This window comes from Amblyraja radiata, chromosome 19, assembly GCF_010909765.2.
Source record: "Amblyraja radiata isolate CabotCenter1 chromosome 19, sAmbRad1.1.pri, whole genome shotgun sequence".
In the NCBI taxonomy this organism is placed as follows: domain Eukaryota; kingdom Metazoa; phylum Chordata; class Chondrichthyes; order Rajiformes; family Rajidae; genus Amblyraja; species Amblyraja radiata.
In genome coordinates this window covers 34,647,464-34,660,643 of record NC_045974.1, presented here as the reverse complement: position 1 = coordinate 34,660,643, position 13,180 = coordinate 34,647,464, and the positions used below count along the sequence as shown (strand labels likewise).

The 13,180-nt window shown below is 45.5% G+C and overlaps 1 protein-coding gene across 1 annotated transcript in view; it reads right to left on the bottom strand.

Moving 5' to 3' along the window:
• LOC116984113 overlaps window positions 1–13,180 on the bottom strand; it is a 98,382-nt gene that overhangs the window by 61,677 nt on the left and 23,525 nt on the right. Inside the window, exons 10-11 of the mRNA XM_033038205.1 lie at window positions 12,174–12,300; window positions 9,296–9,434 (exon numbers count right to left, since the gene is read on the bottom strand). Of these exons, the coding sequence (XP_032894096.1) occupies window positions 9,296–9,434; window positions 12,174–12,300 (266 nt within the window). The remainder of the gene's footprint in view (window positions 1–9,295; window positions 9,435–12,173; window positions 12,301–13,180) is intronic.

Sequence of the window (13,180 nt, the reverse complement as noted above, 5' to 3'; positions counted from 1 at the left end):
GAGAGTTGTGAATTTGTGGAATTATCGGCCTCACAAGGCAGTGGAGGACAATTCCCTGTATGCATTCAAAAGAGAGTTAGATAGAGCTCTTAGGGCTAGTGGAATCAAGGGGTATGGGGAGAAGGCAGGAACGGGGTACTGATTGTGGATGATCAGCCATGATCACATTGAATGGCGATGCTGCCTCGAAGGGCCGAATGGCCTACTCCTGCACCTATTATCTATGTATCTATGTCTTCTGGAGTGTGGGAGGTAACCGAAGCACCGGGGAAAAACCACGCGGTCGCAGGGAGAGTGTAGAGACAGCACTCGTAGTCAGGATTGAACCTAGGTCTTTAGCGCTGTTAGGCAGCAACTCTACCACTGTACACCCCTTATAATTTATTCATTTTTGATGAATGATTGTACTTTCCTTCTATCAGCTTTTTGTTTTAAACTAATTGCCTTTTTATATTTCCAATTTCATTTCTAACATCTTGTTTTTTTTACTGTGTGCCCCAACACTAAACACACACTATATGCTTGTTGGATGAGTGGGAAGAGGGGAAGAACAATTTCCAGGTCTCTGCCAATGGTGCTGAATAACCGGCAGCTGAGAAACACTGAACAGTAATTAAGGTTTACTCACCCTTCAATTTCACCCCATCATGAAGTCTCGCAGCGGCATTTTAAAAGAAGTGTTGCAAAGAAATCCTGTTCAGTACACAACATTATCATCCCACTCTATTCAATTATAAATATGAGGAATGTTATATTTTTCAGACCCTTAAAACAAATGGTTGTGAACTATAGGACTGATTTTTCAAAGTTGATGCCGCTTTCAGTATCGTGCTGGGAGTTTTGTCCCTTCACATGCTGAGGATGATTATCACTCTTCAGTGTTCAGGGCCAGCCTTAATTACACATTTATGGTATCCTGCTGATAAACCATACAAGTCTAGGATAGCATATCTAGGTTTGCTACAGTCAGGAAATTATTCATTGACCATGTGGAGAATTGTTTCAAGTGGCTTGAAATCCATGTGTTGACAAAATGATGACGAAGACCAAGAAAAAAATCTGGGAAAACTTTGGAGATGTTTAAAAGAAAGAGGTTTTTTTTAAAGTGTAGACAATAAACATAAGCAGTAGGAAAAATGTGGATGCTAAAGATAGAAAATTCACCTGAGTATAGACGCTATGGTTGGTAGATCTGCTAATTATCTTGCTTCATGTGACTATACATAAACCAGCAATTTTGATAGCTATGTTATCAACTACAAAATTCATCCATATTTGGAAACGAATGGAGTAATTAGGGACTGCTAGCATGGTTTTGCCTGCTCTAGGTTATGACTTACAAGTTTGACTGAGTTTTTTGAGGAGGTCACAATGGTGACCCATGAGGATAAGGCAGTGGCTGTTGTCTACATGGATTTTAGTAATGCATTTGATAAAGGCGTTGATCCAGAAGATTAAAGGGCCTGTCCCACTTGGGAGTCATTTGCGCGTCATTTACGCGACATCATTTACGCCGTGACGCGCACATGATGCACGCATGGTGCGCATTACGCGTGCATGATGCGTTGTGACGTAGGCAGTGATGCGCGGTCGCGCACGGCGCCCCAGGATTTTGGGATGTACAACAGCTTCGTGCGCCATCTGCGTGACCTGCAAATGACACCCAAGTGGGACAGGCCCTTAAGATGCGTGGGATCCAGTGACTTGGTGGTTTGAATTCAGAACTGGCTGACGCAGTACATATGAACTGGGTCTCTGATGTTTATGATACATATAAATGAATTGAATGAAAATGTAGATGGGTCGGTTTGTAATTTTGCATTAAATTAATATAAAATCTGGTGGATCTGCAACAATGATGAAGACTATCGAAGGAGACAACATGATGTAGATCAAATACAAATATGGTTCCCCTCTCCCATCATAGATGAGGCCCTCACTCGTGTCTCCTCAGGATCCCTTGCTCTGCCCTTGCTCCCCCTCGTCGCAACAGAGACAGAGCCCCCTTGTCCTTACCTTCCACTCCATCATGTCGCATACAACACATAATGCTCTGAAATTTCCGCCACCTCCAACGGAATCCCACCACTAGCCACTTTTTCCCATCTCCACTCCTTTCGGCCTTCTGCAGAGACCGTTCCCTCCGCAACGCCCTGGTTAACTCATCCCTTCCCACCCAAACCACCCCCTCACCTGCAACCGCAGAATATGCAACACCTGTCGCTATGCCTCCTCCCTCGACTCTGTCCAGGGACCCTGACAGTCTTCATCTACTGTATCCGTTGTTCAAGATGTGGATTCTTATACTTTGGCGAGATCAAACGCAGACTGGGCGATCGTTTCGCGGAACACCTTCGCTCAGCCTGCATGGACCAACCTGATCTCACGGTTGCTGGACACTTTAATTCTCCTTCCCATTCCAACACAAACCTTTCTGTCCTAGGTCTCCTCCATTGTCAGAGTGAGTCTAAACGTAAATTGAAGGAACAGCATCTCATATTTCGTTTGGGCAGCTTACAGACCAGTAGTATGAATATTGATTTCTCTCACTTCAGGTAGCCGCAGTATTCCCTCTCTCTCTATCCCTCCCCCACCCATCGCACTAGCTTCTCATTTTCACCCAACAAACAGCTTACGATGTCCTGTTTCCTTTATCATCGTTACTATTTTGTATATCTTTCATTCATTGTTCTTTATCTCTCCACATCACTGTCTATATCTCTCATTTCCCTTATCCCTAACCAGTCTGAAGAAGGGTCTCGACCCGAAACGTCGCCCATTTCTTTTCTCCAGAGATGCTGCTTGTCCCGCTGAGTTACTCCAGCTTTTATTGTTTATCTATGGTTGGAGAAATGGCAGGTGAAGTTTTATCCTGGCAAGTGTGAGGTGTTGCACTTTTGGAGTAGAATGTACGAGGGAAGTATACAATTAATTTAGTTTAGTTTATTGTGGTTTAGAGACACAGTATGGAAACAGGGCCTTAGGCCCACCGAGTCCGCGCGACCAGCGATCCCCGCTATCCAACACACTAAGGATAATTTACAATTTTACCAAGCCAATTAACCTACAAACCTGTAGGTCTTTGAAGTGTGGGAGGAAACCGGAGCACCTGGAGAAAACCCATGCAGGTCACTGGGAGAACATAAAAAGTCAAGCGTAGACTAGGCAACCGTTTTGCCAAGCACTTGCGCTTAGTCTGCACAATTTTCCAGTTGCTAACCATTTTAACTCTACTTTCCATTCCCATACAGATCTTCCTGTCCTGTGCCTCCTCCATTGCAAGAACGAGACCACATGCAAACTGGAACAACAGCACCCCATATTCCTTCCGCTTGCGTAGCTTACAACATAATGGTATGAACACTAAATTCTCCAATTTCCATAACTAACCTACTAACAACCCCCCCCCCCCCTCCCCCCCTCCCTCCACTTCCTTCCCTGTGTCCCACTAGATTTGGACCCATTTCTCCCCTTCCCCTCCCCCTGTGCCCTTCCACCAATATTCCTTCCTCGGACTTCACTATTCACAACATTTCTATTCCTACACTTTCTATCTCTCCATCTCTGGCCTTTGTCCGACTATCTGCCTATCGAAACTCCCCTCACCTGTATCAAGGCTTTGTCCTGCCCCCATTTCTCCCCCCTTCCAACACCATAATCTGTCTGAAGAAAGCTCCCGACCCAAAACATCACCTATCCACATTCTTCAGAGATGCTGCCTGGCCCGTCGAGTTACACCAGCAGTTTGTAATTTCCAGCTCTATTAATGTAAACCAACATCTGTAATTTCTTGTGTTTCCATTCTGACCTATATGTTAGTGGTTTACTGCACACTTACAATAAGACTCATTGCAAGCTTGGAGAGCAACAGGTCATCTTCTATCCGGGTATTATTTTTTTCTTCAACACTCAGTATTGAATTCGCTGATTGTTGATAACTTACTCTTTCCTTCCGTATCAGAACTAGATATGTCATTCATCTGTGACGTTGGCTGTTTTTGTCTCTCCATTAGTATAGCTTGGCCTGCTGGGCATGCTCCATAGCTCTGCTATCAGTAACACATAGCAGAGACAAAGAAGCATAATGCGCTTCTAAATGCCACTCCTCCACATTCCTCACTGTGATGGAAGGCGAAAAAAAGTTCAAATCTCTTCCCTTTGCTCTCCCACGGTCGGGGGCCTCAAGCCCTCCGTTGACGGGACGATCTTGACTCCTGTAGCCGGCGGCATTTTGGCCCTCCTCATCGAGGCGATCAGCTCCTGCATCGGGGGGTGACAGATCCCCCGTGCCGGCGATCGGACCCCGCGTTGGGGCTGGTGAAGCCTCTACGTCGTTGGAGCCTCCCGACTAGACTCTCCAGAGACTGCGAGCTCCCGATGTAAAGTCCGCAGGCCTCGGTTGGTTCGATCCCAAGCAAGGGATCAGCTCTGATGTTAAGTCCATGGTGGGGCCCAAAGTCAGTCCGAGGAGACCTCCAGCTTCATCGATGGTAGGCCGCAGAGCGACCAAAGAATATGATCCGGAAGATAATCGGATCTCTGGCAAGGTAAGAAACTGAAACAAAGTTTCCCCTTATCCCCACCCCTTACCCCACATAAAACAAACCAGAGAACATTTACACAAACCTTTAACACAAACTAAAAATTTAAAAAAATATGAAAAAACAGACTGTTGGAGGGGCTGCCAATCGGCGGCGCCCCTGGGGCTCTGGTTTCTTTCCACATCCCATCATATCATAGAGTCATATAGAGCCATAAAGCGTGGAAACAGGTCTTTCGGCCCATCATGCCCACACCGACCAACATGTCCCAGCTACACTAGTCCCACCTGCCTGTGTTTGGGCCATATCCCTCCAAACCTGTCCTATCCATGTCCATGTCTAACTGTTCCTTAAACGTTGCGATAGTACCTACCTCAACCACGTCCTCTGGCACTTGTTCCATATACCTATCACCCTTTGTGTGAAAAAGTTACCCCTCAGATTCCTATTAAATCTTTTTCCCTTCACCATAAACTTATGTCATCTGGTTCTCAATTCCCCTATTCTGGGTAAGAGACTTTGAGCGTCTACTCGATCTATTCTTCTCATGATCCTCCTGCGCCCCAAGGAATAGAGTCACAGTCAGGGCCGGCCTTAGGAGGTGCGGGGCCCAATTGGGAAAAAATTTCATAGAAATATAAATAAATAATTATAATAGAGTCACTTGTCATTACATTACATTACAATTTATTTGCCATTTGAACCCCATTGAGGTTCAAACGAAATGTTGTTTCTGCAGTCATACACACAAGAAAGAAACAAGACACAACACAATTTACACAAACATCTATCACAGCGCATCTCCTCCTCGCTGTGATGGAAGGCAAAGACTTATCTCTCCCCTGCACTCCCCATTCTCCTCCCGATGTCAGAGTCAAAGCCCCCGGCGGGCGATGATAATTGTCCCGCGGCCATTTACGCCGCGCCGGGTGATGCAAGGCCACGCTCCGGGTCTTGTTGTTGGAGCCCCCGGCGGGCGCTAGCAAAGTCCCACAGCCATTCCAAGCCACGCCGGGCGATGATGTAAGGCCCCGCTCCAGGTACTACTCGACCCCGCACCTCGGGCCGGAGAAGTCGCCGTTGCGGAAGCCCCGAAAAGCGGTCTCCCAGCAGGGACCCGCGGGCTCTCGGTGTCACTGTCCACCAGACCTGCGGTAAGCCTCCGAATCTCCGGGGTCAGGTCGCAGCAGCGCACCACCACAGCTCCACCCGCTCCGAACTCGGCCAGCTCCATGATGGTGAGTAGGTCCGCAGCTCCGCGACTGGAGCCCCAGGTCGTTCCTGCTGGAGGCCGCTCCACGGTGCTAGGCCCCAACGACAACGGAGACCCGACAGAGAAAAGGTCGGGTTCTCCGTGCAGGGGACAGATTTTAAAAGTTTCCCCAACCCCCCGCCCCCCACACACATACCCTCACACATACACTCACACATTGTCGTGAGTAACATGACAATTCGGGGGAGAGTTCCTTTCACAGCGTGTGGGGAGTCTAGCCAGGGGTAAAGTTAATAGGAGGGAATGAGCGTTGAGAAGGAGAGGGTCGGGTTCATGCCTGTAACACTCACTCACCGCTGCCGCGTTGCTCCGGGCGCCACCGCATTGTGGCCGTGGAGGGAAGCAGCTCGCGTGGCTATAAGCGGCCTCCATCACCGGCCAGCGGAACCGACTGCCATCTCAGCGCCTTCTGCCGGCCCGCTCTCCTCTGGCAGTGCTCTCCGTCTGACCAGTGAGGGGACCAGCTCAAGAGCAAAGATCATAGAGCGGAGTGGGTCAGCGGGTGATGGATAACATCACAGCGGGCGGTGGAGCTTACTCCTGTGTGAGCGTGAACAAGGGATCAATTGAGGTTACTCGCACTGACATATGGAGTAAGCTTCACCGCCCGCTTGCCTGTTATCCATCGCCCGCTGACCCGCTCTTGAGCTGGATGATCCCTGGCCGACCCTCTCCTTCTCAGCCCCCCTGCCCTCCCCGCAACTTTACCCCTGGACAGACTACCCACACGCTGTGAAAGGACCCCACCCAGCAGCGCTGTCCTTTTTCAGCCGCTTCCCACTTTACAGCCGCTTCCCATCAGCTGCTAGCAATGAGGGATAGACTTGGCTATATCTCAGTACAACAACATCGTTCTTGATGTTGTTGTACTGAGAGATAACAAAGTCTATCCTTGGCTAACAACCTAACCTTCGGCCTCCAAATTGCAGGTACATTTTCAAGCAATGTTACAAAATTTTGAGATTTAAAAAATCAAGTCTGCAATTTTATCTAACTCTGAAATTGAAGATAGACAAAAGCTGGAGTAGCTCAGCAGGACAGGCAGCGCAGTGACTCTGGAGAGAAGACCCTTCTTCAGACTGAACTGAACTCACGTCGGTGAGAGTATTTGTGATTGTCTGAAGAAGGGTCTCAACCAGAACCGCAACCCTCTCCCCAGAGCCCCTGCCCGTCCCGCTGAGCCACCACAGACAGGGAGTTGAAGGTAGACACAGGGGGGTCCACCTTCAACTTCAGAGCCAAACAAAAAACACAGAGTGTTGGAGGAACTCAGCGGGTAAGGCAGCACCCGCGGAGGGAACATATCACTTATCAGGAGCCGCTAAGGGCCAGGACTCTCCCAGCCCCCCACCCCCAACAGAAAGGAACTGCAGATGCTGGAAAATCGAAGGTAGACAAAAATGCTGGAGAAACTCAGCGGGTGTAAGGCAGCATCTATGGAGCGAAGGAAATAGCTGGGTCTGAAGAAGGGTTTCGACCCGAAACATTGCATATTTCCTTCGCTCCATAGATGCTGCCTCGCCCGCTAAGTTTCTCCAGCATTTTTGTATACCGCAAAACGTCAATGATTCCGGGAATGCCGAGAGAGCTAGAGAGAGAGGTGGAGAACGGGAGAGAGAGGTGGGGAACGGGGGAGAGAGGTGGGGAACGGGGGAGAGAGAGAGAGAGCGCGCGAGAGAGAGGGATGGAGAGAGCGAAAGACAGAGAGACACAACGTGGGTTGGTAGGTAAATTGAATGACTAACCTGCTGCAGACCAAGAAGAAGTTCTCACTCATGATGGTGAGTTTTAAGAAATTCTCAATGTGTCATTAATGCATCAATCTACATTCCTCAGTAAAATATAATTATGTTTTGAAGAAGTGTTAATGACGCCACGTGAATTGTATTCAAAGGAAGGCAGCGTCATTAATACTTCTTCTAAAACACAATTACACATTTACTGAGAAATGCGTATCGATGCATTGATGACGCATTGGATAACTACTTGTTAACAGAAGTGCTACAGTCGTTAACACATCGTTTGTGTCTGATAGCTGTACAGCGCTTGTATTCCATGTATAAAACACATGTAAGTTTTGTAAAAAAATCCGTATGGCGAATGTTTTTTTTAAAAATCTTTATTTAATAAAGCAAATTTGTATTTTCATATGAAATACGGAAAATTAACGCGGGGCCCCCCTTGGGCGCGGGGCCCAATTTGGAATCGGTCCAATTGGCCTAGGGCCGGCCCTGGTCACAGTCTACTCAACCTTTCCCTATAGGTTAGACCTACGTGTCCTGGCAATATCCTCGTAAATCTTCTCTGTACCCTTTCCAGATGCCCTTAATTCTGAAGAAGGGTCTCGACCCGAAACGTCACCCATTCCTTCTCTCCAGAGATGCTGCCTGTCCCGCTGAGTTACTCCAGCATTTTGTGTCTATCTTCCATTAATTGTTAATTGAGTTGTCAACAACGACTTGCAGTTTGATGTTTTGGTGAAGACTTTGACTTTGCTTCCTGGGTTAAGGTGCAAGTCTAAATTACACAATCAGGTCTTCAGAAACCCTTTTTGATATCCTTGGCTGACTTTTCTTAATTGCTTCCTTTATTAGCTGACAGCAATTATTCTGCAGTAAAATTAATATTTTCTACAGATTCTGGTCCAAACTAAAAAAAAAACGACACAAAATAGCTTGGACAAAACATTTACAACTTTACATATTTTTGGCCCCTACCCACATGTTTCCTTTTGCGGGAATTTACAGACTATTTCAGAACTACTCTTTTATTTCAGCAAATGTTAGCTCATTAGTAAACAAAGTATTTAGACAAATGGAGCAAGAAAACGGCGAATTTAATAAAGAGCTCATTCCTTCCACCTGCAAGATCAGAAAATGTTGAACGCCAACAGCTATCCCCTCAGAAAAGGAAGCACGGAAACATAGAGCAGAATTTTTCATTGAGCGAGTGAATTTGTGATTGGTACGTTACAATGCTTGTTGGAGATCCTGGGAGGGGGATTGAAAATCAGACAATGGACTGACACTGTCCCATTGAAACCCATACAAATTAGTGCAGGGAGGATGTTTTGCTCATAAGCAATTGAACATTCTCATTTCAGGGAGTTACATAACCAAACCAGGAATGAGAGGATTGCAGAATTTCCATACAGTCAATGGTGAACACCACAATGTAATAGGAAAAATGCAGGATGTAAATGAATTAATGCACCTGTAACTAATCAAGGATCGAAGATAAACACAAAAAGCTGGAGTAACTCAGTGGGACTGGCAGCATCTCTGGAGAGAAGCGGAAAGTCACCCATTCCTTCTCTCCAGAGATGCTGCCTGTCCCACTGAGTTACTCCAGCTTTTTGTGTTTATCTTCAATTTAAACCAGCATCTGCAGTCCCACCCTACACTAATCAAGGATCAGTAGATCACGTTATTTGTAGGAGGAAAAGCAATAAAATGGGGCTTCACAGTTTGTAATTCTTTACCTTGGCACAACCACCATCTCAAATCGCTCAGTCATTTTCTTAGAAATTGTGTCCTTGGTCTGTTTTTGGACATTGGTCGCAAGCTCACTCCAGTTCTGACAAAACGGCACATCGTAAGTGTCATGAAGCCAGCTTAGTTCTGCAACACAAAATATTCAGTAAGACGCTAACTTGTTTCTTGTGCCAATGCCCCTGGATAGTTAGCACTTGCATTACACTGTGCCATTTAAAGGGCAACATATTGGGTTAGAATTTCTTTCAAAAAAGTCACAAATAATTGCTATAAAATGCCAAAAAAAAGAAAAATTTGTTTCCTGCCACGTCTGGAAGTCTGGTTGTAATTTTAACAGAACCTTTTTGCGAGTTCAGTGGTTAGAAATTCAATGAATCGATTCAGTAACTCGGGGGCAAGCTATTATTATGTCTATATTTTTGATGAAAATTGCAAATCAATGTTCTTGATCTTTATTTTATGATAATTTAGAAATATCCAGAGTGTTCTGTCTTTTTTTTAAAGTTCAGAGACACTGAAAGACAGTAATGGAGTTGTTCCGGGTTACAAATAGATAGCAGATGGCTAACAGTAATGATGAAGGGATCGGCATGGTGTGATTTGGGCATTTGGCAGGGTGATACAGCCATTGCTACATGGCAAGCGTTTGGTGGAGTAATGGACAAGCTGAGGTTTCTCAGATCATCAAGACTACAAAAGGGCCTCGTTGAAACCTCACTTGGTGTTTCAGTCTCTTATCTAAGTATTTTCCATAGAGGAAGTGCAACAAAGCTTCACTAGACTGATTCCTGCAATGGAAACACTGTCAAATGAGAAGAGAATAGTTTGACTGGGTCTGCAGTCACTGGAGTTTTGAAAATTGAGAGGTGGTTCCACTGAAATGTATAAAATTCTGACAGGGGGAATGAGGATGTTTCCCCCGGCTGAGGCGTCTGGAACCAGGGGTCACAGTCTCTCTGCATGTGGTAAACATTCAGGACAGAAATAAAAATAAATGTCTTCAACATTTTAGAGATCGATTCCTAATTTGCTGGCTTTATCTTGCTCTAAACGTTATTCCCTTATCATGTATCTATACACTGGAAATGGCTCAATTGGAATCAGGCTTTGTCTTTCTGATAGACACAAAAGCCTGGAGACCTTGAAGAAGGGTCTCGACCTAAAATGTCCCCATTCCATCTCTCCAGAGATGCTGCCTGTCCAGCTTTTTGTGTCTATCTTTGGTTTAAACCAGCCCCTGCAGTTCCTTCTTACACATTTTGTCTTTCTGCTGACTGGTTAGCATGCAACTAAAGCTTTTCACTGTACCTCGGGACATGTAACAATAAACTAGTACATCATAATGGGATCTGTGGCAAAATAAAGAATATGCTGTTCAGACAGAGGATTAGTCATGGTCATATAAAACAGTGGAGCAGGCATGGAAGGCTGACATTACTGCTTTTATTTCTCTAGGTTTCACTATAAAATAAAGGATGTGCTTGAATCTGAGGAATGCAAACAGAATCGGGCTGCAGTGGGAGTTAAGTGTGGAACAAAGTGCTGGCTTGTGGTTGCAAATGGAGGCTGGTGCTAAATTACAGAAGGATAGCAATTAGAAAACTGTAATATGATGGAGAGTCACTTCTGGAGGTGAAATTGTGGAGAAGCACCTTGAAAGGTTGTGTGCTGTGTTAAAGTTATATAACAGGCAGTTGCTATTTGTATTGTTAAATGCATGACACAAGGTGGGGGGTGGAATTGTGAGCATGAGAATCATTTTGCTGTGGGTCTGAGAAAATGTTCAAGTTTGGGGATCAGCATTCCTGGGCTATTTACTGGTTATTAGTGAAGTGGGTGAGTGCATCCAAGCTATTTTTAAAAGTGGGTTGGATGGCTGTAGGAAGAAAAACAATTATTGGCTCTGGAATTATTGGTGAGGATGCAGAAAATGATATTTGGGATTGATGAAAAGTCCTGGGATATAGCAGGCAACGGGTCAAATTTGAAAGTAGGACTTACACCAAGATCTGGCCGGAGAGAATTAATGTGGGCTGATTGGAGTGAAGTAAAACGTGAACAGACATCATTTTCCCAGGATAAAGGGGATTATGTTTGTGCAGTACAGCATTGAAGGTGCACTGAAGCCACAGACCCGAGGCCAACCATCTGGAGGCACTAAGCCCAAGCTCACAGAAAGCAGGGTTGAATCCCTATGGTTATTTTCCCATCAGCCACAATAGCTTTGACTACAGACTTGCAGAATGATTGAAGAAGCAGCCTGTAGCTGTTTATAGTCTTTCTCTGATGTGCCTGCAGATCAAACATCAAAGTTATCCTGGAGATTCCCGGTGAAAACTTAGCACTCAAAATTAGCTATGATGAAAGGCATTGCATGAAAAAGTGGCTGAGGAAAGTGTTTGTGAAAATATGCATCATATAAAAGACAAGTTTTGATCCATTTTACAGATCGTAAATTCCATACAGTGGGCTGGTGCGGTTTGGTACAAAACAGTTTAAATAATCCTGCACAATATTTAAGAGTATCATTCAAATAATGAACAGAAATACGTCAAGTATCCCTTGGCACTATTTTGTAGCAGAGCCGTTAAGTTATTCCATACCAGTTGCTCTCAATAGCATTAAAGCGGATGAGCTCGCCATTATGCTGTCATAGAGCTAACTACGCACAAATTGACTGCCATGTATTTTTTATCATAACAATGGCTATAATTCAAAAGTACTTCATTGGCAATAAAGCTCTTGGGACGCATGAGAGAGATGTAAAAGTATCTGTGGAAATAGCAGAAAGCACTCAACACATGTCAATACACAATACAAACAGCATACAGTTTGTCTTGTAATACAAATGATGAATTTAATTACCATTCTTGAACACTTCTAGCTTCTTTTCCAAGTCACTCTTTTGGGCAGATTGATGTGGCTCCAGTTCTTCCAGGGGGGAGGTTTGCAGTTGCGCATCTAACTTGCTCTTTAAAAGTTGTAACTCTTTCTAACAAAAATGAAAAAAGATACACGATTCCACAGACAGTTCAATGACAGCGCACTCTATTCCAGAAGAAAAAGAAAGTTACAAAGTGCTGGTGCAACTCGTCAGGTCTGGCAACATCTTCAGAGAACATGGATAGGTCATATTTCAGGTTGCAACACTTCTTCAGACTGCTTTTCAATGTGGTGAGGGAGGGGGGAGTGGGAGAAAGCTAGAAGACTGGAGGGGCAGGACAATGCCTGACAGGTAGTAGGTGGATACAGCTGAGGGGAGGGGGGAGGGGTTAATAGGCTGAAGGTTGGACAAAGGTCAGAGATGAAAAGACAGAAGGTGGAAGACAAAAGTATTAAAGAGTTGCGAATGATGAAGCTGGAGGAAGGAATGTAGGTGGAAGGGAAAGGGAGGGAAGAAATAGATGAGAGCCCAGGTGGGGTACTGGACGGGAGGGGAGGGGGAGGGGGAGGGGGGGGGAGGGGGATAAAGGGGGGGATTGAGGGAAGAAGGTGGGGATTTGTGCTTACCTAAATTTGAAGAATTCAGTGATTATACTGTTGGGCTGTGAGCTACCTAAGCAGAATACAAGTTGGTGTTGCACTAGTTTGTGTGTGGCCTCACTCTGGCAATGGAGAAGGTTTAGGACTGAAAGGTCAGTGTGGGAATGGGAATGGGAATTAAAATGGAAATCCAGCAGGCCTTGGAGGACTGAGCACATGTGTTCAGTGAAGTGCTCGCCAAGTCTACTATTGGAATTGCTAATGTTTAGGAGGCCACATCGGCAAGACCAGAAACAGTAGATGAGGTTAGCTACTGCATCCTGCCCCTCCTCTCTTCTGGCTTTCTGTCCCCCTCCCACACAATCTGTCTGAAGAAGGGTCCCTACCCA